Genomic DNA, 26,867 nt, shown 5'->3' with positions numbered 1-26,867 from the left:
GGTCTGGCTCATCAAGATCCAAGGCCCTATTACAGCCCAACCTGTGGCCAGGCCACGACCCCATCTACTGATGAATGGCAAACTTCTGATGCATTTTCTTTGGGCTGCGCAGCTCGCACTGGTGGCGAAATGAAGGAGTAGTTGAATAGATTAAATCTGACATTTTCCATCTCACCCGATATCCGTCTTTCAAAGCAACCACTACTGCGTCTGAGTTGACAGATAATCTCTTTACAGGGACACGATGACACAGTCTTTAGTGGGTTGAGCTCTTGTCACTGACTGGCAATGAGACCCCATATTCACTGGGGGCAGTTGGTCTGCTCAAGACAATGTGTGCAACACAGAATGGTACTGGATCCCGCACCCTGTGCAGCACAATGGGCTAAGCTATAATCCCAGATCCTCCAGGCCCTACCAAGAGGTTTAGGGCACGTCGACTGATCACTCTGCCCTTGTAAAAGAGGCTTCTCAGTAGCTGCTGACCTCAACTGTGAAGGCTGAGGTGGCCATGAGCATGAAGGTGCACACAGAGCCCGGCACATCACAGGCACTCTCCAGACACTGAAGCCCGGCAAGGCCAAGGCGGGTCACCCTCTTTGCCACACTCGAGGGAAGACAGAGGGGCCTATCAGTAAATAGCAAGTGAGAAAATTAACATGTGAGGAGGCCACTACACACAAGCAGGGTACACAGGGCAGGTACACCTAGCAGCAGAAGAATGTTGTTGACCTGAGAAGCAGACAGGCAGACAGGGAAAGCGTGTGGTGTGGGGCCCATGCTCTTACATACCTCTCCACCTCCACATTTGCGCCCACATAAGAGCCACAGACACAGGCATGGGGTTCACAAATCCACCTACTGGGCTATTTGGAGGCAGGGCAGGGGTGAACATTTGGATGCATGATGAGTACCCATCTGATGTGGGATGTCCTTCTGTATGCTGCGAATATGTGTTGCTTTTATTGGTTGATGAATAAAGCTGTTTCAGCCAAAGGACAGGAAAAATTTAGTCGGGCAGGACGTGTGAACAAAGTGACAGAGAAAAGGAAGACAGAGTCAAGGAGACACCATGTAGCCACTGAGGAAGCAAGCTACAAGGGCATCACCAGTAAGTAACAACCAGGTGGAAATACACAAATTAATGGAAATGGGTTAGCATTTTAAGAGAGAGCTAGCCGGTAAGAAGCCTAAGCCATTGGCCAAACCATTATAAATAAATAAATATATATTTATATTTATTATATATTATATTATACATATACATATATACATATATACACATATACACATACACATACACATACACATACACATACACATATACATATACATATACATATACATATACATATACATATACATATACATATACATATACATATACATATATATATATATATTAAGTCTCTGAGTGGTTATAAGTGGCTGTGGGGACCTGGTGGGTGGAGAAAATCTAGTCCAGTAGGATTGGCAGGATGGAGAAAATTCTCCTTCTACACCTATCCACGGTGGTAGTCATGCTATGAGATTTGTCAACAGAATGCGCATCAGAACTGGGGAAGTCACCCAACCACAAAGACCTAGAGCACAGAGCAAGGCACCGCCACTCAAATCACTGGGTCACTTCAGAGGTGGCAAAGCTCTGACACCTCAGGTGTCCACCCTGCTCCTATGATTACCTGCAACCTTAAAGCTTCCGAAGGCCAGTGCCCCGAGGGCATGCGGTTTCTACTCTGACCTGTGGTGACAAGATCACAACCACACGTGTTGGCGACTCTTTACAGAGTTGGCCCTTGACGTCGGTTTTCAGAATCACAGCACCAAGTGAAAAGCCCTACACACCTCATGATTTCGTTTGAATTTAATCATCAGAAGCTTCGCTTCCCTTGCTCTGCTCTGATACGAAGCCCACATTTGAGCACCTGTACCACACTTCACAGTAGATATCCCTGAGATAAACGCTTCGAAGGAAAGTCAGGTGGAGGTCTAGGGAGCCAGACGGTGCAGTGCTTGTCCGGTCTCCAGCATCCACACAGAAAGCAGAGACTGCTGTGTGTGTGTGCACTTGTCTTCCCAGTGCTGGGAACCCAGAGACAAGCAGACCCCTAAGGCTCCCCGACAAGTAAACCAAGACTGGAGAGATGGTGCAGTGGTCAAGGACAAGTTCTGCTCTTCAAGATGACCTAAGATTCCCTCGCAGCACCCACATCAGACAGCTCACAGCACTGGAACTCCAGCTACAGGGGATCCAAATGTGTTTCTGGCTTCTGCAGGCACTGCCCTTGCATATATGTACACATACCCACACACAGACACAAATACATATAATTAAAAGTAAATTTTGTGTTGGTTTTGGTTTTCAAGACAGGGTTTCTTTGTGTAATAGTCTTGGCTGTCCTGTGACTTTCTCTGTAGGCCGGACTGGCCTCAAACTCACTGAGATCCACCTGCCTGTGCCTCCTGAATGCTGGGATCAAGGGTGTAAATAGCCACCACCTGGCAAAATAAATCTTCTTTAAAAAAAAAAAAAAAAAGACAGTTGGCAAGCCCCAAGGTACCCATGAGAGACTGTCTCAAAAATCAAGGTGGGCACATGCCTTTACTCCCAGCACTCAGGAGTTCCAGGACAAGTTCCAAAGCCACAGAGAAACCCTGGCTTAAAAAAAAAAAAAAAAGGAAGGAAGAAAAAACTCAAGGTGGATAGCTCCTAAGGAGTGACACCCAAGTTTCACCTCAGATTTCCACAAGCATACATGAGTTGGGGCATGGGCACATGAATACACATACAGACACACTAAAAGAGAAAAGGAAACTCAGTCCCCAAAAGATTTAAAGATGAGAGTCAGGAGAGCTGCAAATATAGGCTTCCCATCTGCTCCCACCTGTGAAAATCACGCACAGACACCAGCTCTGTGGTGACACCCTTGGCTGGGTGGGTCTTTGAGCTCGAGAACCACGTGCCGCTGCCGGACAACTGTTGGTGGTAACGTGTGTGGCCACAGTGCTTCCGAAGGGCTGACTACGGCTGGTCTGAGAAGCTGACACTGACTCTTAAACTCTACAGGCCGAAACCTGGCTCAGGGGAGTGGAGAAATGCAACAGGCAGACGAGCCAAGGGGAAGTCACCTGCCAAGTGCCAGGCCCACAGCCCACACATCCTCCCAGGGAAATTGAACATGCCTGCCTGCCTATGTCAGGTTTCCATTGCTGGGATGAAGACCGTGAGCAAAAGTAATTTGCAGGGGAAGGGGTTTATTTTACCTTACAGCCGCCAAGAAGAGACGCCAAGGCCAGAACTCAAGGAAGCAGCCGGGGTGGGAACCGGTGCAGAGACTATGGAGAGCACCTGCTCACTGACTTGCTCCACGGGGATGCTCTGACGGCTTTCACCTGTCCAGGGATGGTACCACCCACAGAAGGCTGGGGCCTTCCCACATCAGTTGTTAACCAAGACGATGCCCCTCAGAACTATCTACAGACCTGATTGAGGCGGTTTCTCAACGGAGGGTCCTTCTTCCCAGATGACTCCAGCTTGGGTCAGCTTTGGGGGCGGGGGATGCTCACTAACCAGGATACTGTCCCTCTCTACATACTCAGCATCTCCTCCTAGGTCGCTCACTGACCCCCAAGACCAATGTGGACAGCCATCTAAACAGGGACCTAGAACACTCTGCATTCATTGTCACACTCTCCTGGAGGTCAGGGACAGATCTGCATCAACGGTGCCCACCTCCTGTAGTCCCCTTGTTCAAGGCTCAGGCCAGACCTGTGTACACACTCTCTCTAGCCCTCACAGATGAAAAATGACAGACAGGTATTAACCCTCTGATGAAGAAAACAGATCCAGAGAGAATTCTGACTCAGCAAGCACTTCCTGAGCCTAGATGAGCCACACTGAGTGGTCTGGGGACTGCAGCCATCCCAGTTCGCGCAGACTTCAGACATAAAGAATCATTACTGACAGGCAATGAGGCGATTCCCACTACTACTTTTATTTCCCTTTCTGTAACAACTAGATGGGATAACTCTCTGGCGGAAAGGGGGAAGCCTAGAAGGATGTCCTGGTCCGAAAGCGGCCAGAGCCCTGACTGCAAGATGGGAAGCCTGGACACAAACAGCTAAAGATAGAAATGGCAGCTGCTCCAGCCGGCTTTGGCCAGCCCGTGAGAGTGCTCCAAGATGCGTAGCACCTGGATATAACTTCTAGAGCTACAGGAAATCCTAGACCTCAACTCCCTGTTAGTTTGACCAAGATTGCATTAAACTAGGTCGACGCCGTGTGGAACTTGGGATGCCAGAGTACACCGCCAGAGCACCCTAGGGGTGGTTTGCCATGTTCTAGACCTGGAATTGAAAGGGCTCAAGGCATGCAATTCGGGAGTTGGAAGCACAGATGGTGGACCAGTACACAGAACTGTGTGACGTGCTGCCAAGCAGACACCTCGGCAGCCCCTCAAAGTTCTTCTCATACAGGTCTTTCACCCGTCTGGTTATAGTTACCCCAAGATATTTTATGTTGCTTGTGGCTATTGTAAAGGATAATGTTTCTCTGATTTCCTTCTCAGCCCCTTTATTGTCTACATATAGTAAGGCTACTGATTTTTTTTTTTTTTTTTTTTTTTTTTTTTTTGAGTTAATCGTGTATCCTGCCACTTTGCTGAAGGTGCTTATCAGCTGTAAGAGTTCCCTGGTAAGAGTTTTTCGGGTCACTTACGTAAACTATCATCTCATATGCAAATATTGACAGTTTGACTTCTTCATTTCCAATTTGTATCCCCTTGATCTCCTTTTGTTATCTTATTGCTTTCGCAAGAACTTCAAGTACAATATTGAAGAGCTGTGGAGAGAGTGAGCAGCCTTGTCTTGTTCTTGATTTTAGGGGAATTCCATTGAGTTTCTCTCCATTTAATTTGATGTTGGCTGTGGGTTTGCTGAATATTGCCTTTATTATGTTTAGGTATGTTCCTGTTATCCTTGATCTCTCCAAGACCTTTATCATGAAGGGGTGTTGAATTTTGTCAAAGGCTTTTTCAGCATCTAGTGAGATAATCATGTAGTTTTTCTTTTTCAGCTTGTTTATGTGGTGGAGCACATTGATGGATTTTTGTATGTTGAACCATTCCTGCATGGCTGGGATGAAGCCTACTTGATGATGGTGGATGATTTTTCTGATGTGTTCTTGGATTTGATTTGCTGATATCTTATTGAGTATTTTTGCATTAATATTCATGAGGGATATTGGCCTGTAGTTCTCTATCTTAGTTGTGTCTTTGTGTGGTTTGGGTACCAAGGTAATTGTAGACTCGTAAAAAGAGTTTGGCAACAATCTTTCTGCTTCTATGGTATAGAACAATTTAAGGAGTATTGGTATTAGCTGTTCTTTGAATTTCTGGTAGAATTCTGCACTGAAACCATGTGGCCCTGGGCTTTTTTTGGTTGGGTGACTGCTTCTATTTCATTAGGGGTAATTGGTCTATTTAAATTGCTTATCTCTTCTTGATTTCCTTTTGGTAGGTGATATCGATCCAGAAAACTATCCATTTCCTTTAAATTTTCCAATTTTGTGGAGTTCAGGTTTTCAAAGTACTACAAGATGATTCTCTGGATTTCCTCAGTGTCTGCTGTAATGTTCCCCTTTTCATTTCTGATTTTATTAACTTGCATGTTCTCTCTCTCTGCCATTTGGTTGGGGTGAATAAAGGCTTGTCATCTTGTTGATTTTCTCAGAGAACCAAGTCTATGTTTCATTGATTCTTTGTATTGTTTTCTTTGTTTCTACTTTATTGATTTCAGCCCTCGATTTGATTATTTCTTGGCATCTACTCCTCCTGGGTGAGTTTGCTTCTTTTTGTTCTAGAACTTTCAGGTGTTCTGTTAGTTATCTAGTGTGGCTATTCACCAGTTTCTTCATGTGGGCACTTAGTGTTATGAGCTTTCCTCTTAGCACTGCTTTTAGAGTGTCCCATAGGTTTGGGTATGTTCTGCCTTCATTTTCATTGAATTCTAGGAAGTATTTGATTTCTTTATGTATTTCTTCCTTTGCCCAGGAGTGGTGCACTTGAGCAGTGTTCAATTTCCATGAGTTTGTAGGATTTCTGCAATTTGTGTTGTTGCTGAATTCTAATTTTAAGGCATGATGGTCTGGTAAGATACAAGAGGTTATTCCAATTTTTTTGTATCTGTTAAGGTTTGCTTTATTGCTGAGTAAATGGTACATTTTGGAGAAGGTTCCATGTGGTGCTGAGAAGAAGGTATATTCTTTTGTGTTTGGATGGAATGTTCTATAGATGTCTGTTAAGCCCAATTAGGTTATAACTTCTGTTATTTCCTTTGTTTCTTTGTTAAATTTCTGTCTGGTAGTCCTCTCCAGTGCTGAGAATGGGGTGTTAAAGTCTCCTGCTTTAAGTGTGTGGGGTTTAATGTGTGGTTTGAGTTTTAGTAATGTTTCTTTTACGAATGTAGGTGCCTTTGTATTTGGTGCATAGATGTTCAATATTGAGAGTTCATCTTGATGGATTTTTCCTGTGATGAATATGAAATTACCTTCTTCATCTCTTTTGATTAATTTTAGTATGAAGTCTAATTTGTTAGATAATAGAATAGCTACATCAACTTTCTTCTTAGGGCCATTTGATTGGAAGATCATTTCCCAACCCTTAACTCTGAGGTAACATCTATCTTAGAAGTTGAGGTGTTTCTTGTATGCAGCAGAAGGATGGATTCTGTCTTCATATCCCTTCTGTTGGCCTATGTCTTTTTATAGGTGAGTTAAAACCATTAATATTGAGGGATATGAATAAATTTTGATTGTTGATTCTTGTTTGTTTTGAATTTGGTTTTGGTGGTGATATTGTGTATGAATTTTTCCCCGTTTTCTGGCTTTTGGTAAAGTGGAATTATCTATTGCCTATGTTTTTGTGAGTGCACCTAACTTAATTAGGTTGGAGTTTTCCTTCCAAAACTTTCTGTAGGGCTGAATTTGTGGATATGCATTGTGTAAATCTGGTTTTGTCATGGAATATCTTGTTTTCTCCATCTATAGTGATTGAGAGTTTTGCTTGGTATAGTAGTCTGGGCTAGCATCCATGGTCTCTTAATGTTTGTAGAGCATCTATCCAGGACCTTCTGGCTTCCAGAGTTTCCATGGAGAAGTCAGGTGTAATTCTGATAGGTTTGCCTTTATATGTTACTTGGCCTTTTTCCTTCACTGCTCTTAATATTCTTTCCTTATTCTGTATGTTTGGTGTTTTGATTATTATCTGACAAGGGGACTTTTTCTTTTTTTTGTTTGTCTAGTCTATTTTGTGTTCTGTATGCTTCTTGTACTTTCATGGGCATGTCCTTCTTCAGGTTGGGAAAGTTTTCTTCTGTGATTTTGTTGAATGTGTGAATATGTTTTCTGCACCTTTGAGCTGGGCTTCTTCGCCTTCTTCTATGCCTGTTATTTTTAGGTTTCTCCTTTTCACAGTATCCCACATTTCCTAGATATTTTGTGTTAAAGATTTATTGGATTTAAGCTATTCTTTGGTCAATGAATCTATTTCCTCTAGTTTATCTTCAGCACTTGAGATTCTCTCTTCCATCTCTTGTATTCTGTTGGTTATGCCTGCATCTGTAGTTTCTGATGGTTTACCCAGCTTTTCTATTCCCAGCATTCCCTCAGCTTGTGTTTTCTTTATTGTCTCTATTTCAGTTTTCATGTCTTGAAATGTTTGAATTGTTTCCTTCATCTGTTTGATTTTTTTTTATTGGCTTTCTTTGCTTTCATTAAGAGATTTGTTGATTTGTTGTATTTTTTTTTTCCTTCCATTTCTTTAAGGGATTTTCTCATGTCCTCTTTGGGAGCCTCTAACATTTTCATGAAGTTGTTCTTAAGGTCATTCTTTTCTGCTTCATCTGTGTTGGGATGTTCAGGTCTTGCTGGTGTAGAATCCCTAGATCCTGGTGGTGTCACATAATTCTTTCTGTTGTTGGATGTGTCTTCATACTGTCCTCTTCCCACGTCATCTTCCAGTGGCTACAGGTGGGTGTCTCTCCCTCTCCTGGTGGGTATGGATTCAAGACTCTATCCTCTCCTCTCTCTCTACCAGAGGGTGGAGGGTCAAGACAGGAACGGCGGCTGATGGCGGATGCTTTGTTCTGCCTCCGGGTCCCTCTTCTTAATAAATTATTATTATTCCCATCACTGGTAAATCCACTAAAACAGTTGAGTTTTTTTTTTTTTCCTTCACCTCATTATTTTTGCACTTCTGGTTTCCCTCACTAAGAATATACTTTATTAGAAAGTACCTATTATGTTGTACTACACGGCATTTATCTCTTCAACACAGAAATCACAGGAAGTCTGTTCCCCACCACCACCACCACTTCCTTTCTTCGGGATTGCCCTTGACTGGAGAACTGCCACCAGGATTCTTTACGATTCAACAATTCACATGCACATCTCCCTTTCTCCCCTACCCAGGTGAAAAATCAAAACATAGCAAGTTGAATCTTTCGAAGAATCCAAATACATGTAGAAAAAACACAAGGGTGAGGAGCGCGTGCTGGGTGGGGGGGGGAGACACACTGCCATTACACTTTAAGAGTCTTGCCTTTTGCTCCCAGCCACAGTTCACACCGCAGATTGCCAGACGAAGCTAAGAGCAAACACTTATGTGAGAAGTCAGACCAGAGCAAAGCACAGCATGTGGAGCCCCATCCACACCCCTGCTGGTAGGCTTCTAGACACTGCCAGCAAGGGGCCTACAGTTACTCTTGGAGGTGCACTCAGAGTTCCAATTCTCACCTACTAGGCAGGCCAGCTTCACCAAGGAGACCCAAGTTACACTTTCAACTCTCAGGCACCTGGAGAGCATCAGTCAGTATGCTAAAGTCCAGAGGGGAGGGTGGCCACCACTTCCCTATAACCCATCTACACCTGTAATCACAAACTTGCCAATGAGAAATCAAACTAAAAGCTGTCAGTGGTACTAAAATAATAATAATAATAATAATAATAATAATAATAATAATAATAATAATAATAATAAAGTAAGACATCAAATATGGGAGAGAGAGAACAAAATGCTTTTTTCCTCTGTGGGGATTTATCTCCTGCTTCCTAAGAAGAGTCACACCAGAAATTAAAATCTTCACCACGTGTCCACGTGTCCACTTGTCCACATAGCTCAGCTGGAACAACACCTCCCAGGTTGCTCTCTGCAGGGTATGACTCGCCAGCATGTGCCATGTGACGGAGGAACTCAGTCAGGGCACACGCACTGAGGAGGGACAGCTTCTCCTGCAATGGCTGCTCCAGGCCCTCCTGGCTCCCAAGAATCAACCTTCCTCCTAGGAGAACTAGCTGGCTCACAGAACCTGGCAGTCTAGACTAAAGCCAAAAAGAGGCTTCTCCAGGATCCCGGATAGCCAGGCCAGTCTTGGTGCGGGCTTCCCCTCCTGGACTCCAGGAAGATGTGGCTACATCCATAGTTTCAGCAATGCTGTAGGATGTAGAAGAACTTTCCTTTCCCAGGGGGTTCAGACCTGTGTCCCAGCACTACTCAAGACTTGCCATCCCTGACCAACCTGACTCCGATAATTTATCAGGAAGTACTTGTGGCACTGGCCACAAGGATATGTCTACTCTTTCAGACTACCTTTCTAGAAGGAAAAGAAGGATATTCTTAGAAAGGTGAGGGGGAGGACACGATGCCCAGGAGTTCCCAATACCAAATCAATCATAGAGCACCCAGGGCCAGCCGGTGCAGCACTCCACAGAGGAAGGAAGGAAGAAGCACTTGGCTCGGTCAGCAAACAAACACGCGGCTGGGCTAAGTCGAGCGCGGTGAGCTCCGTGCCATTGTTAACTCACATGCATGAACTGGAAGCCTAGCTCCCATGCTACCGTTAATTCCTGTGTATGGACTACAAGCTAATCCCCTCCCAGGAAAATCCTTTCTCGGGGCTCCAGCAATAGCCTTAAACTTAAGTCACGCTGAAGAGACACATCCTAACACGGCCAGTTCAGATCTTCATGAAACTTCAGCTTTAGGCTAGAACACAAGGAAACTCTCCGGAGATGGCCTAAGCCTTCTCAGCTCTTCAGGGCTGTCCAAGTCCACTGTGTCCAGGCAGGTGACACACAGGTCCTTACCACACAGGGGTTTTTCTTACTTCGACTCACATACTAGGTTAGATCTGAGGGCTGGCTCCGTCCTGGAGAATCGGCAGCCCACATCTCACCAGCACAACAGGCGGGACGCTGGTCCCCAACCAAACCCATCCATCATCGTTTCAAAGAACCAAATGATGTCTTAAAGGAGCTCACATGAAGAACATTAAACTGTAAACACAACAATAAATAAAAAATAAATAAAACAGCAAGAGCATGCAAATTAACCTGTAAGGCACTCAGTGCATAACGGATTAGAATGTTACTGCCAGAATGGAATCAGAACTATCCTCTCAGGAGGCGGTTTTTTGCAACACACCTAAACAGCAGACAGACCAACGACTTAATAAGCTCTCAGGGGATAAGCCTACCTCCTGCTACAAAGCCAAAGACAGAAATACATCCACCATGGTGTTATCTACAACAGCAAAACAAGATCCCTACTCTTCACACACACACACACACACACACACACACAAAAGTCAAAGAAACCAAAATCACTGGGATTGGGAAAATGGCTCAGCAAAGCGTGCATCCATCCTTCCAGCACGTTCAATCTTCTGCATGTAAATCTGACATGGTGGTATGCGTGCATTTGCAATCCCAGCATTGGGGTGGCAGGGACAGAGGGATCGCTGGGGCTATCTGGCCAGCCTGCCTGACATAATTGGCAAGCCCCAATCCCAGCAAGAGACCTTGTCTATATTTAAAAAAAAAAAAAAAAAACCAAGACAAGATTATTGACCTTTTCCCCCAACAACCTGTTGACCTTTTCCCCTAACAACCTGTGTAGCACCTTCTAGCACTGCATTTAAATAGTTCATAAACATGCCTTAAAAGAGCCTTCAATAACAGGACCTACTACTAAATATCTGGGTACCCAACTGCAAACGTGACGCCCTTATAGAAAATCACATGAGGAATAAGCACAGCAGGATAAGAGGAAGGAGGGGGAAAGGGGAGAGATGAGGGCTCTGCACATGGTCACTGTGAAAGAAAGAAAGAAAGTTAAACCAGATGCTAGCAAACACCCCCCACACCCAGACACAGGACATGAGTGACAGCAATGTGTGAGCACCACTGACCAGTGTGTGTGTGTGTGCACATACGTGTGTGTACATGTGTGTGTACATATGTGTATGTGTGTGTATATATGTATGAGTGTGTGTGTACATATGAGTGTGTGTGTATATATATATACATGTGTGTATGTGTGTATACATATGTGTGTGTGTATATATATATGAGTGTGTGTGTATATATGTACATGGGTATGTGTGTACATGTGGGTATGTGTGTGTACATATATGTGTGTGTACATATGTGTGTATGTGTGTGTATATATATGAGTGTGTGTGTACATATGTGTATGTGTGTGTGTATATATATGAGTATGTGTGTGTATATATATGTACATGTGTATGTGTGTACATGTGGGTATGTGTGTGTACATATATGTGTGTGTACATATATATGTGTATGTGTGTATATATATGTGTGTGTACATATGTGTGTATGTATATGTGTGTGTGTGTGTACATATGTGTGTATATATATATGAGTGTGTGTGTACATATGAGTGTGTGTATATATATACGTGTGTGTATGTGTGTACATGTGTGTATGTGTGTACATATGTGTATGTGTGTGTATATATATATGAGTGTGTGTACATATGTGTGTGTGTATATATGAGTGTGTGTGTGTATATATATGTACATGTGTATGTGTGTACATGTGGGTATGTGTGTGTACATATGTGTATGTGTGTGTGTATATATGAGTGTGTGTGTACATATGTGTGTGTGTATATATATGAGTGTGTGTGTGTATATATATGTACATGTGTATGTGTGTACATGTGGGTATGTGTGTTTACATATATGTGTGTGTACATATATATATATAAATGAGTATGTGTGTATATATATATATATACATGTGTGTTTGGTGTGTGTGTGTACATGTGGGTGTGTGGGTGTGTATATATATATATGTGTGTGTATATATGTGTGTGTATATATATGAGTGTGTGTGTGTATATATGTGTGTGTGCGTGTGCACGCACATGTGGGTGTGTGTGGGTGTGTGGATGTGTATATATATGAGTGTGTGTGTGTGTATATATATATGAGTGTGTATATATATATATACATGCACACACACGTGTGTGTGCGCGTGCATGCGCACGTGTGCTCGTGTGTGTACACGTGAGTATGACAGAAATGCAGAACAGTTCCTGTCAAGCGCAGACACAGCTGTGAGGCTATCGGTCCTGTCTGCGCTCTGTGCTGTCTTGTAACGCAGAGACAAAGTCCCTGTCTCAGGAGAGGAGAAGGTCAAGCTCATCACCGTGACGTGGATGAGCGGAGAGATCGGTCCACTTAATGGTCCCCTGTCCAAGCTCAGACAGCTAACAAGCACTAAACGCTTCCAAAGTCCTGTATAAAGCGCAGGGCACCTGAAGGGGATGACAGGGTTCCTGCCCTTGAGAGACACAACATCCAACAATACAGAACAGAACTGCTTCTGACAGAAGGGCACCGGTGACAAATACTAACACACGCAGAATGACACCTGAAGCCATGCATGAGGAAGAAAACAGAAGCAGGGACCCCTATCTGAGACATACGAGAGACCCCCAGGGAAAGATGAGGCGTGGGGAGTCCTGAGGTGCAAAGGAGGTGCCTAACCTACTGTGGAAGCAAGTTATGTGTTGCCAAGGAGAGCAGCACCTCGGATTCTAGCCTGGAGCAGTCCTGTCTCTTTAGAGTTGTTGGGTCCAGGGTCTGTTCACAAAATCCCAGAGGGCTGGGGTGGTCAGTGGCAGTCCAGGAGCAAGAGAGGGTTAAAAACAAAATGAAAACCACAGAGCCAGGAAGAGACCCAGGCTGTGCCATCCCACTTAGAGGCTTGGGCACTCTGGAATCAGTGTCACAAAAGCTTCCGGCAGAGAGCTGTTCGCCGGGCAGGTTCCAGGGTGCCTGACACTGACAGCTTCAAGGGATGAGGCCAAAGGCAACTGAGAGTCAACGCGAAGTCAATGGAGAAGGCCTGTGCTGAGCAGCTCCCTATTGTCTATGGACCCCTGCTGCAACAGCAAGTCACTTGCCACCAGAAGTCCTAAGTAGAAAACTGTATCAGTCCACACTGAGAGACGCAGAGCCATCAGAAGTAGGAAGACTTTGGAAACACTAAGCACAATGGTTTGCTAAAGGGACTGGAGAGAAAAGCATGTCTAACAGACAGTATGGACACCACCATGGTCTTTAAAAAGGCAGTTTAGAGATTTCCTGGGAACGTGCGGGCCACTCTGGCCAGGAAGCAGATAGCCTAACTGCAGAGCTTTTACCTCGGCCTCCTCTTCCCCAGATTCAACCCCCAGACTCATCCCCATCTGTAGCAGACTCTCCTCCTCTCTGGCCCCATCGCCAGCAGATCTCCCCCAACTTTCCTCGACGTTCCTCCTGCCACCCCAAGCCCCCCAGATCCAGCAAGCGCTCCCTGAGAGCCCACGAGCCAAGCCTGCAAAGGAAGTAAGCAGGCCAGCAATGCAGGTAGGCTGGCTAGCTTTAGATCTTCAGTCCCCTCATCTCCTCCACATCCAATCCACAGGGCTGTCTGTAGCAAACTACCCGTGGTGGCCTCTCTTCACTCTCCCCCCCCCACCCAGGGGACTAACCAGATCCTGGCGGGACACCTCCCCCCCGCCAGAGTCCCTCCTCCCATCCCATCCCATCCCCATTCCTAAGTGTCAGCTTCTGATACACAGAGACACGTTTTCCTGGGAAGCTACCTCTGAAGAATGTCCTACCGGGCAACACACAGTCACCACCCTCTCCCTCCTAAAACAACAGAGGCAACAGAAACCAAAGAATAAAGCAGCCGTGCACAAAGACAAGGCCAGAGATGAACACCCAGAATGGCAATCTCCCCGATGCCAGGTGCCTAGACAACAGTATAAGAAAAGTAATCAGTGACAGCCAGGACAGCATGTCTCCACTAGAGCCCAGATCTGAATGCTGTGGCACAGCTAAAGCAGAAAGCAAAGACCTTAAAATGGCCCTTGCGAATATGATGGAGGAGGGACAGAAAGCTGGAGGGACAGAAAGCTAGAGGGCCTTCAAGACGCGACGAAGCAAAAACGGGGACAGAAAATGAATAAAACGGGTCAAGACCTGAAAGCGGAAATGGGATAAATAGAAAATTAAAAATAAAAAATAAAAAAAAAAATTAAAAAAAAAACTGAAAGAAATCTGAAAATGGAAAATATTAGGAACTTCAACAGAAACCTCAGAGGCAAGTCTCGCCAACAGAACACAAGAAACAGAAGAGAGAATCTCAGGCATTGAAGACCCAACAAGAAGAAATGGATATCCCTGTCAAAGACAATGCTAATTATTAATAAATAAACTAAATAAATAAAAGTCCCGGCATAAGACATCAAGGAAGTCTGTGACACTATGAAAAGACCAAATTTAAGAATAATAGAAATAAAGAAAGGATAAGAAACCCAGGTCAAGGGCACAGAAAATATTTTCAACAAAATCACAGAAGAAAATTTCCCTAACCTAAAGAAAGAAATGCCTATTATGGTACAAGACGCACATAGAACACCAAATAGACAGGACAGGGAAGGAAAGTCCCCTCAGCACATAATCCTCAAAACACTAAATGTACAGAACAAGAAAGAATATTGAAAACTACAAAAGAAAAAGATCAAGTAACATATATAAAGACAGAACTATTAGAAATTACACCTGACTTCTCAGTGGAGACCCTAAAAGCCACGAGGGCCTAAAAAGGTTGTCCTACAGACTCTAGGGGAGCAGAGATGCCAACCTAGACTGCTATACCCAGCCAAGCTCTTAATCATACAGAGAAAATAAGACATCCTGTGATCAGACCAAATTTAAGCAATGTCTGTCCACAAATCTAGGCCTACAAAAGGCACCTAAAGGAAAATTTCAACCTAAAGAGGTTAACCACACCAAAGAAGACACAAGAAATAATTAATTCCAAGCCAGCAAACCAAAAGAGGGGAAATACACACACACACACACACACACACACACACACACACACACACACACACACAATCACTACCACCTCAACAACAAAATAACAGGAATCAACAAACACTACTCATTGATCTCTCTCAACATCAATGGTCTCCATTCCCTAATAAAAAAGACACAGACTGACCAAATGGACAGGAAGACAGGATCCACCCTTCTGTGGTATTCAAGAAACATACCTTAACAATAAGAACAGACATCACACCACAGGGTGAAAGAATGGGAGAGATATTCCAAGCAAACAGACTGCCTTAATTGGGGTTGCATTGCTACCAATAGACACCATGGCCACAATAACTCTTGTAAAGGAAAGCATTTCACTGGGGGGTGCCATACAACTCAGAGGGTTAATCCATGACTGCCACGGCAGGACACGGAACGGCACATAGGCAGACGTGGTGCTAGACAGGGAGCTCGAGAGTTCTAATCCAAGTAAGAAGGCAGCAGGAAGAGAGAGAGATACTAGCCCTGGCCTGTGCTTGTGAAACCTCAAAGCCCATCCCCAGTGACACACTTTTTCCAACAAGGCCACACCTCCTAATATGGCCACTCCCTAATATGGCCTATGAGAGCCACTTCCACTAGAAACACCGCACGGACCTAAGAAGCAAGCTGGTGTAGCCATTTTAATATCTGACAAAATGGACTCCAAACCAAAACCAATCAGAAGGGACAGGAAAGGATACTACATACTCATCAAAGGAAAAATCCACCAAGAAGACATTGTAATTATCTTCTTAGCTTTCTTCCGCAACATGTTTTTATTAGTAATCGGGAATTTCATACCTGATGACATTTGCTTCACATCCTCCCAGGTCCACCCGCCCACACTTGGACCCCCCGCCAAAAAAAAAAAAGTCAAATTTGTAATTTGTGTTGCCCATATACTCAATGGAGCATGGTGAAACTCCCTTAATAAAAATAAAAACACTGTATCCCCCCATCACCCCTCATAGAAGAAGCTGTCAACTGTGCAGGGCTACAGGTCATCTTTGTCACAACTTTTAAAGGACTCTCTTCAGTAGCTTCCTGCCTGGGCTCTTTGGGTGGGGTTGGCATAGGCGCCTTCAAAGTCTCTCATTCTCAACTGTGAGTCTGCAATCATCGATGCCACTGCAAAAGAAGGCGCAATGGCTCATGGTCATCGACCTCGTTTTGTAGATCATGAACGTCAACACGGTTTCTGGCAGATGCATGAATCACAGACATCAACGTAGTTCCTGGTGGCATCACAGAACAGGGACATTGGCGAGCACCCCTCACACCCCAACTGTGGGTGACTTCAGTACCACGCGCCTGCCAATAAACAGGTCATCAAGGCAAAAACCAAACAAGGAGATGCTGGAGCTGATTTTATAAACCAAACAGACTGAGCACGTTTACAGAGCATTCCACACAAACACAAAAGAATGTAACTTCATTCAGCACCTCGTGGAACTTCCTCTAAAACTGACCACATACACAGATAAAACAGATGCCGGAGAACTGACCACTACCATCAAAGGTGGAAAATAGAAACAACAGAAAAGGTACAAATTCGTGGAGACTGAACAACTCAATACTGAATGGAAAATGGGTCAAGATGAAAATTAAAAAGGAAAAATTAAGCCAGCAGTGGTGGCACACCTTTAATCCCACTACTAAGGAGGCAGAGGCAGGTGGATCTCTGTGAGTTCGAGACAGGCCTGGTCTACAGAGTGAGCTCCAGGACAGTCAAGGCTACACAGAGAAACCCTGTCTCAAAAAACCAAAACCAAAAAAAAAAGGGAAAATTAAAGGCTTTGTAGAATTGAATGAAAATGAAAACACAACATACCCAAACTTATGGGACATGGTGAAGGTGGTTCACAGAAGCAAAACCATAGCACTGAGTGACCATACAAAAAATAATGGAGAGATCTCATACCAGTAACGTAACAGTGCACCTACAAGAGCTAGAACAAAAAAGAAAAGAAATCACACCTAAGAGGCCTAGACAGCGGGAACTAATAAAACTCAAGGCTCAAAATCAATAAAATAGAAAAAAAATTTAAAAAGAATCAATGGAACAAAGAGTTGGTTCTTTGAGAAAAAAAAAAATCACTAAAATTGACAAACCCTTGTACAAATTAACTAAAAGTCGGGGAGGAAATATCCAAATTTACAAAGCTAGAGAAGAAAGAACAAATGTAACAACAAACAGCAAGGAAATTCAGAGATTCATAAGGACATACTAAAATCTTGTACTCCTCCAAACTGGAAAAACTAAAAGAAATGGATAATTTCTTAATACACACGACTTACCAAAGTTAAATCAAGGTCAAATAAGAAATTTAAACAGACCTATTACCCCTAATGAAATAGAAGCACTCATTAAAAGCCCCCCCAGGGTGGGGGGAAAACAGGACTACATGGCTTTAGCACAGAATTCTACAAGACTTTCCACTGGGCAGTGGTGGCACATGCCTTTAACCCCAGCACTCGGGAGTCAGAGGCAGGTGGATCTCTGTGAGTTCGAGGCCAGTCTGGTCTACAGAGTCAGTTCCAGGACAGCCAAGGCTACACAGAAGAAACCCTGTCTCCAAAAACCAAAAACAAAGAAGAATTCTGCAAAACTTTCAAAGAAGAGTTAATATCATTATTCCACAAAACAGCCACAGAGGGAACACTGCCCAATTTGTTTTATGAGGCCATAGCCCGATATCCAAACGAAATAAAGACCCGATAAAGAGAGATAATTATAGACTAATTTCCCTCATGAACTTGGATGCAAAAATACTCAGTAAAATACTTGAAAACCAAATCTAAGAACACATCATGAAGATCAAGTAGGCAGGGATTATTCAACATATGTAAGTAGATAAACGAAATCCATCATATAAACAGACTGAAAGACAAAAACCACATAATCATCTCACCAAATGGAGAAAAGGCCTAAACACTGAGCCGAACTCCTGGAATCCATTTGCAGAAAGGGAGGAGTGATGAGCAAAGGGGTCACAACCAGGCTGGAGAAACCCATAGAAACTGCTGACCTGAACAAGGAGGAGCTCATGGACTCCAGTCTGATAGCTGGGAAACCAGCATAGGACTGGCCCAGACCCTCTGAATGTGGGTGTCAGTTAGGAGGACTGAGCAGTCTATGGGGCCTCTGATAGTGGATCAGTATTTATCCCTAGTATAAGAATGGACTTTGGGAGCCCATTCCACATACAGGGATACTTTCTCAGCCTAGACACATGGGGGAGGACCTAGGCCCTGCCCCAAATGATGTGACAGACTTTGAAGACTCTACATGGAAGGCCTCACCCTCCCTGGGGAGCAGAAAGGAGATAGGATGGGGGTTGGTGGGGGGAAGGGGAGAGGACTGAAGGGTGAAGGAACTGGGATTGGCATCTAAAACAAGCTCGTTTCAAATTTAAATTTTAAAAACAAATGTAAGAGCTAGTAAGTAATAACCCTGAGCTATTGGCTAAGCATTTACAATTAATATAGACTCCAAATGGTTATTTGGGACCAGGCAGCAATCTGTTCCCGAGACAGGGGAAGTAACAGCCTGGGCTGGAGGCTAAGGAAATGGGAGGACCTGCTAATCAGAGGCATAAAGAAGACACAGAAAAGCTAAAGGAGGGTATGGGTAAGCCAGAGGGAACGTGGAAAGGGTGGCTAAGGGCAGAAACCAGCCACTACCCAACCCACACCCAACGACTCCCTGGAAAGAAGAAAGCTACGAATTCACTCACCCTGATCGGACAGGAAGTCCAGCATGGTCTGCAAAAGAAATGACAGGTGCCGCACAGACAGAGCGGGGTTTCCCATCCTGCGGGAGGCATAGACCAGCTCGTGCAGCAGACGCATCTGGACAGCAGCCCAGCCTCGGTGTGTGCCTGTGGTAAAGGTTACAAGGCAGGTGCTCAGGGTCATGTGTGAAATGTTGCAGCTCACCGACAACAACATCAGTGATCAAACTCAAACAGCCAAAACTATTACCATCACCACCACCACTAACTCTACCCTCCCCAGAACCTCTCTCCCGCCATCACCCTTCCTTCCGCCCACCACTGTCCCCATCCCTAGGTATGACGTTGGCAGAGAAGAATATTAATACATTAAGAGTGTCTCTTCCTCGGGACAGAGCTCAGTGGTAGAACACTTGCCTAACAAAGGCAATGTCCCAGGCTATAACCCCAGTAAAACAAACAAAACAAAACAAAAACATACTATACTTCCTTTCTCTCTAACATCCCACTAACATAACCCTGGTAAACTTCCACAAACAGGTTGTTCCCAGGGCAATGGAGAGACATTTTCTCAAGAAATGATGAGCCTGGTTGAGCCCTCAAGACCAACTCTGAAGCATAATATAAGCACAGAGTTAAGTAGATAATGAGGTCATCCAGGGATTGCAAGGGCCTCCCCCTCCCAAACAGCCTAGCACATTTGAAAATAAAGGCAGGAAGCTTTGGTTATACAGCCTACTTGAAAGTATTTTCTTAAGAATGCAGAATTCAGCCAAGCGGTATTGGTGCACACCTTTGATCCCAGCACTTGGGAGGCAGAGGCTGGCAGATCTCAATGAGTTCAAGGCCAGCCTGGTCTACAAAGTGAGTTCCAGGACAGCCAGGACTGTTCCACGGAGAAACACTGTCTTGAAGAAGGAGAGGGAGAGACAGGAAAAAATAAAAAGAACGGAGAATCCTAGCATCCCAGTTCCTCTTGGCAACTACAGTTTTTCCACGGTAAAACCTTTCATAAACATGATGCAGATACAGGGGTCCCTCACGATGCCAGGAGTCTCTAGTCACACAGGAAAGCTAAGGAAAATAACAGAGTCCGACCTCCTGCCGCTCTAGAGGCACAGCTGTCTCACAGTCCCCATCAGCCCTCCTAGAGCTTTTCACTGGTGGATGGTCCACAGGGAGCCTGTCTGTCTCTGTCTGTCCGTCTATCTCTCATATATACACACACATACACACAGCAGGAGTCCACAAACTAGGATGCAAGGAGTCCCACGTTAAGACTTTTTTTAAATTAGTGTACACAGCAATAGACTTCCTTGTGACAATTTATTTTAACCTTTAAGGTTTTTGATTTTTAGTTTTATTATTTTATGTACAAGTGTTTTCCTGAATGTATGTATGTATATCTACCACATGCATACTCAGTGCCCACAGAGATCGGAGGAGGGATTGAATTCTCCTGATACTAGAGTTACAGGCGGTTGTGAGTTCCCCTGTGGGCGCTGGGAAGCGATCCCGGACTCTCCACAGGAGTGACCAGTGCTTTTAACCGCTGAGTCATCTCTCAGGCCCCCAAACTTTAAGATTTGTTTTTATTTTAATTATGTGTATGCGAGTCAAGGTGCCCAAGTAGACCAGAGGCCCCGACACTCTGGAGCTGGCGTTACAGGTGGTTACGAGCTGCCCAGCATGGCACTGGGAACCAAACCGGGATCCTCCGCAGGAGCAGCAAGCACTCTTAGCTGCCGGGCCATGTCTGCAACGCGCTTATGACAATTCCACAGACGCTTGCTTCAACTGGCGCTCTCCCTACCCTGCTCCCTGCCTGCCCTCCCCTCCTGGGACTTGCATGTTCCAGCCCTAGTAGCCCCCCCCCTTTCCATGTGACACATATGTTCTGTTACCCCCCCCCACTTGACTTCCTAAAAAAAACCTCCTTTGCCTTTCACTGGCCTCTGTAGTTCCCTGAACTCTATCCACACTAATCCCTTCATGTGTACACACGTGTAAAAAAATCAGAAGGTAGGACCGACATACGAAAAGGAAAATGTGCCGTGTGCCTTCTGAGCCTGAGTTGCTTCATTTAATATTTCCCAGTTCCAGCCATTTGCTTGCGAATGACATAACTGTATCACTCTTTACGGCTGAACAGACCTCCACTGTGTGTATTGTACGGCCTTTTTTTGGTACCTGTTCAGGCGATGAGTACCTAAGCTGGTCCATTTCCCGGATACTGGGGACAGAGCAGCAGTAAGCACTGATGCACAGGCAACTCCGTGTTAAGATATTTTATGTGTACGCCAGGAGTGACAAATCTGGGTTATATAGTAGTTCCATTTTAATTTTTTTTGGGGGGGGGAACCCCCTGCACTGATTTCCATAGTAAATTGGCTGCACCAATTTACATTCCTACCAACACCTCTTTTGCTACACCCTCCCTGGCATTGACTGTCATTTGTTGCCCTGATGAAACCCCTTCTTGAGTGGTGTTGGTGACCTGCCTTTCCCTTCTGAATAGGGGTGTTGAACACTTTTCAAAATACTCATTGGCCATTTGCCTTTCTCCTTTTAACCACTATGCTCAGTCGGCCCATTTTCTGGCTGGCTGTTTGGGTTTGCTTTTTTAATGCTTGAAGCACCTTGCACATTCCATATCTTGACCCCTGTCTGAAGCACAGCTGTAAAAGATTTTTCTCCCATTCTGTAGACTGTGTGTCCACCCTGACTGTCAGTTCTGTAAGTGGCTATCAAGTACGGTTTGCTGAGTGGCTTTCTGTATGTGTTGGACACATTGGTCAAAAACTAGATGCCTATGGCTGTGTAGGTTTGCTTCTGGGTCTTCCATTATGCCCCATTAAAGTTTGGATTCAGACATTCTTTTTGCCTAGGATTACTTTGGCTGTCTTCTCTGTTTTTAAAGGTTCTTTTTTTTTTTTTTTTTTTTTTTTTTTTTTTCTACTTCTGTAAAGAATGCTACTGGAATTTTGATGGAGTCGGCACTGAATCTATAGAGACTCCGATGTATAGGCTGCACCTGCCCTCGACATCCCAACGTGATTTCAGCACCTAGAAGCACTCTGAGCCTTAATACCTCTACCTAATAACTGCCATCAACCAGACTGGCGAGTGTCTGCTGAGTCAAGACTCAGGTCATGAAAACACACACAGTGGGGACGCAGGCTCCGGAGAGAGTGATGCTCGCTGGAAACCTCCAACAGCTCACCAGAGCTGCAGTTAGCACACATTTACTGAGAGCTGCTGCTGGACACTAAGGGGTCAGTGGAGGGAAAGGGAAATGCACATGAGCTGGGGCAGGCCGGAGAGGAAGTAGCACCGGGAAACAATAGTCCCACTTGTCACAAGGCTGCAGGCAGCTCATTTAAAGTGCTCTGGCCATTTATGCTAACTTCTCAATAAATGCTAGCTGATAAATGCTGATATCATGACTCAATGAATATAATGCGTTTAACGCACAGCATCAGCCTCTGCCTCTGTGGGGTGATTAATGATCCGGCCTACCCCATTATTGCATTGAGAACAAACCCTCGGTATACCCGATCTCTACTGCTGTGGTTAGAGGGTAAAATTACCTACTTATATGTCAACCCCCACTCTGGCATCATGAGCCCGCCCCCCTGACCCGTGCACGCATGAAGACTGTCGGGGGCTTATTGTAACAACCCAGAACAGAGAGGCTTCTGCATAACCAGACGCTCAGTCAATGTCAACTGACAACTGCAGCAAAACAGGCACTCCTCTCTGTCTGCTACCTAGAGAGCGTGGACCACTGCCCCGTGCATCCTAACCTCAGCCAGTTCGCCTGAGATCGGCTCCCACAACCCCGCCCTGCACAGCCAGCCCTCTCTCTCTCTCTCTCTTCCGTGTGCAGGCGCAGACTTCAGCAGGGCCCGTGTAAGCCCGCACTGACTGCCAGCAGCCATTCGCCTTCTTCATCCAAGGATCCTTAATGCCTGGCAGGGAGGAGGCCTGGTGCATGATGGGAACTTAACCAGCATGTGGGTCAAGATGAGAGCCTGACGCCAGGAAAATCCCCTCCTGTTTAGACGTGCACACGCAAGCATGTGAGGATGAAATGGCCTGGCTCCGGGGATTTGCTGCGTGGGGTAGGGGGCGCCACTTTGGCTGTTTTCTCTGGTGTATAAGGGATACGTCATAACAACATGATCAATTGGAAAACCCGGAAGCCAACCCAACACTAACACAAACACCTTCACGACATATATATCTCAGGACGTAATGCGCCTCCCAGAAACTCCTGGAGTGTACACTGGTGACAACGTCAGGCATCAATGAGAAAGGCATGGGGTACACCCTGACATGTTTCCACCTGGTCAAGGGGCCTGGGTCCACACACTGGAACAGAGCAGAATTTTAGGAGGGTTAATAAGAGTTCAAGTCCTGAAAATGATGGCTGGAGATTGCAGGATTTGCTGATTGGCATTTCCCTGTTACCAGCACCTGACAACATCCCAGTTGCTGGGGGGGGGAAAAAAGAGTCCAGGTCATGACTGATGCTGGCCACGCCTTCAAAAGGCCCCAACTCCCGTTCTTCTCAGCACCGGCAAACCAAACGCTCTTTCTTACGCCGGGAATCGGTGGCCACCACTTGGTTATTTTTCCAAATGGGTAACGGTACAGTTACTGCCGTGAGTACATGTGAGTGAGGCCCAGAGCAACGCGCTGCGCACATGGCGCCTGCTCCGAGGGTCAGAGCCCTCCCATGAACACCGGAGCTTTTGTAGAGACAGATTTTGCAGCACTTGACGCCTGACAAAACTCTGCAATCTTGTCATCGAGGTTCAACAATTCAGGCTTTGACAGCTGCCATCCAGCAAATCACCCCTCATCGTCTCTTTCAGAAAAGTTCCTCAGCAATATCTAATCTCTCATTCAGCAAAAGGCTGAGCAAAATGCAAAACAGAGAAATCTTCTCACACAGCAGCACAAACAAGATTAAGACGAAGACATGGTCCTGTAAGCCAGCAGATACACAGCGCACAAGAGCTGGGTCCTAACGCGAGCCCCGGCAGCCAGCTGGCAGGAGAACAGGACCCAAGACATTTCCAGACGGAGAGACGCGAGAGCCTCGCTTTTATTCCTTTTAATTCTCTGAGAAACGTTTGAAGTGGGGATGGAACTTCAACTGGTTTTTACTGTCTGGAAATGCAGCCGGCTGGCATTTACCATTTAACTCTACTGGGCCTCACTTCTTCCATGAAATAACGACAAATGTCCTCAACCAAAACAAAAGGCCAAGTAGAAAGGACAGAAAAACTTGGGTTTTTCGAAAGAAAAATATGCCCCACTCTTCAGACTTGCAAACAATGAGCAGGGAACAAAGTCAATAACTGGGCCCGGGCACCGTGGTGACTGCGGGGCTGGGTCCAGCCCTCTACCCCAGGTGTTCACATGGACACCTCCAAAGCCATGCAAAGGACAAAGGGACCAGGGCTGTGGGTCTGGCAGGAAGCTGGGGAGGTAGTGTTGGGTAATCCACCCACAAGAAGCGCCAGAGGAGGAACAGCGGACATTCGGAGAACAGAGAAACAAAGGGATTCCATCTCCAAGGAAGCAACGTTGCAATCTCAGAAGAAACAGCACGCAGCTAAGTGCTGGAGGGGGACTGGGAAGGCTGGCAGATGAGGAGAGGAGTTGAGCATCCGTGGGAAAAGAACTTCAGCCTGTCCTCAAGACAGTCCATGCACAGAAAGACAAACTTGAGACAACTCGTAAGTGTGGCTTTGCATGAAGTCCCAGTGCCTTTGGCCTGAAGCCAGCCTGGAGTAAAGGTCAAAGATGCCAAGGGAAGTAACAGAAAAGCCCCTTCGGTCTCAGCCTGAAGGGTCCCCTGAAAGCACATCAAATGAAGGTCCCTCCTGCAGGGTACGTCCCAACGTCTTAAAATCACCTTCCCATCTCTCTAAATGATTATCTGTTGCTCCAAAAACTCTCTCCCCTCTGTCCAGGTTCTACTCATAGCCCATCAAATCTCTCCAGAATACAGCAAAATCAGCTCTGTTCCCCTTTTCCCCAGCTGAAGGACCTTTCATTTTCTCTTGTGCCAGTTAACTCTAAGCCTTTGAGTGTCCAGACACCTCTGCTCTCAAATCCAATCAACACCATCAAGCCCACAGGATGGCCACGGCAGCAATAGACTTATGCTCTGCCGGATGTTAGCCTCAAAGGCTCTCACACTCAGTCTATCTTTTTTTTTTTTAAATTGGTTTATTTCAAGACAGGGCTTCTCTGTGTAACAGCCCTGGCTGTCCTGGAACTCACTTTGTAGACCAGGCTGGCCTTGAACTCACAGAGATCCCCCTGCCTCTGCCTCCTGAGTGCTGGGATTAAAGGTGCATGCCACCACCGCCCAGCTTGGCATTTCTTCTTATACCCCCTTCGTGCCATCCTCGGGAAGCATCAGAAAATCCACTGACAGGATGCTGAGCACAGTCCTCAGCACCCTACAAGATTCAGACACAAAGACATGGGGCAGCTTGGCCAAGGTCACACCAGCAGTAATGGCAGCCTGGCTTCCATCCATGCATATGTCCCATGGCACTCCCTGAGCTGTCCGAAGCAAGTTACGCATGTGAAATTACTACAAAAGGCCACAGCCTGCCTTGATGTGGGTCAGACGGACTGGATGGTGTGGGCGCACAGAGGCTTAGAAAGGCCCTGAAGTAGGCACAAGCCAGGCAGTCACAGCCCAGAATCCTGCACAGACCATCACTCTGCGTGGCGGTGGCTCTAAATACCACAGAAAGAACAGGAGCTAGCACTCTACAATGAACAACCACTTTCGTGAACGACTCCTTTTCTGTAGTGTCCAAAAAGGGCAATTTTTAATAAATAAAAATACCCCTGACTGTAATACTTCACTATAAAGCTAAAGTAATCAAGGCAATGCGGTTTTGGCTAATGGACAAACAAAATAATTGATAGAACAGAGAATGCAGAAATATGTCCACAGAAGTACCATCAACTGCAGCTCTGACAGAGGGGCGCAGAGCAAAGGCGGGCAGCCTTCCTTCCAGCAGACCAGCCAGGACACAGGATGGACGCCAGTCAGGCATTAAACCAAGATGCTAACCGTGGACTTCACGAACAGCACACCAAAATGGACCTCCAAGAAAACAAAAACCTCTCTTGGAGGTTCGACGTGTTTATGGGACTTCTTTGGGTTCTATGAAATATTTCCCCAAGTTGATAGATGAAAAGTGCAGGTAGCATTTGGTGTAGTGATAGATTTTTAGCTACAGCTCCAAAGTCACCACCCATGAGAGAAGGGGCTGATGAAGTAGATGCCATTGTAATTGAAAACTGCTGTTTTGCAGATAAGCTGCAGAGAGAATAAGAAAACAAGACACACGCTGGGAGAAAATATTTGTCAAAGACACTGCTAAAGAACTGCTCTGCATATTATAGAAGCAGAGAACAAAGAACCTGGTTTTCAAATGGGAGCACCAGAGATGACACCCAGACAACAGACAAGCATAGGAAGAAACGCTTCCACATACTCACTAGATAGCTGTAAACTAAAGCAAGATCCTTCCTACCACACACACCTTAGTCCACAACACTGACAGCGCCAAATGCTGGCCAGGACACAGAGCAGTGGTAATTGTCACCCGCTATCTTTGGGGGTGAAAAATACAGCAGTCCCTTGGGAAGACAGTCTGCCAGCCCCTTACAAAACTGCACACACTTCGGGCATATGACACAGCCGCTGTGCTTCTGAGCACTGGCCCAGAGGAGCTGAAACACGGAGTTCACACAAAACCTTTATCCATGTGGGTGTTGATGGCCGCTTTATCCATGAGAGTCTACCTCATAAACAACCAGGGTTTGTGAGCTGAGTGTGCACGTGCCCGACGCCATTCTAGAAAGGAG

General features: G+C 45.5%; 1 protein-coding gene across 4 annotated transcripts in view; it reads right to left on the bottom strand.

Moving 5' to 3' along the window:
* Trappc9 (trafficking protein particle complex subunit 9) overlaps nt 1–26,867 on the bottom strand; it is a 405,567-nt gene that overhangs the window by 329,688 nt on the left and 49,012 nt on the right. For 3 of the 4 annotated variants that reach the window (XM_051202715.1, XM_051202714.1, XM_051202713.1), the window contains one exon: nt 18,960–19,103. The exons of the other annotated variant lie outside the window; for it this stretch is intronic. In XM_051202715.1, the coding sequence (XP_051058672.1) occupies nt 18,960–19,103 (144 nt within the window). The remainder of the gene's footprint in view (nt 1–18,959; nt 19,104–26,867) is intronic. 4 annotated transcript variants of the gene reach the window in all.

The sequence above is a fragment of the Phodopus roborovskii genome, unplaced genomic scaffold (genome assembly GCF_943737965.1).
Source record: "Phodopus roborovskii unplaced genomic scaffold, PHOROB, whole genome shotgun sequence".
Taxonomy (NCBI): Eukaryota; Metazoa; Chordata; class Mammalia; order Rodentia; family Cricetidae; genus Phodopus; species Phodopus roborovskii.
This window is presented reverse-complemented; position numbering and strand designations above follow the sequence as displayed.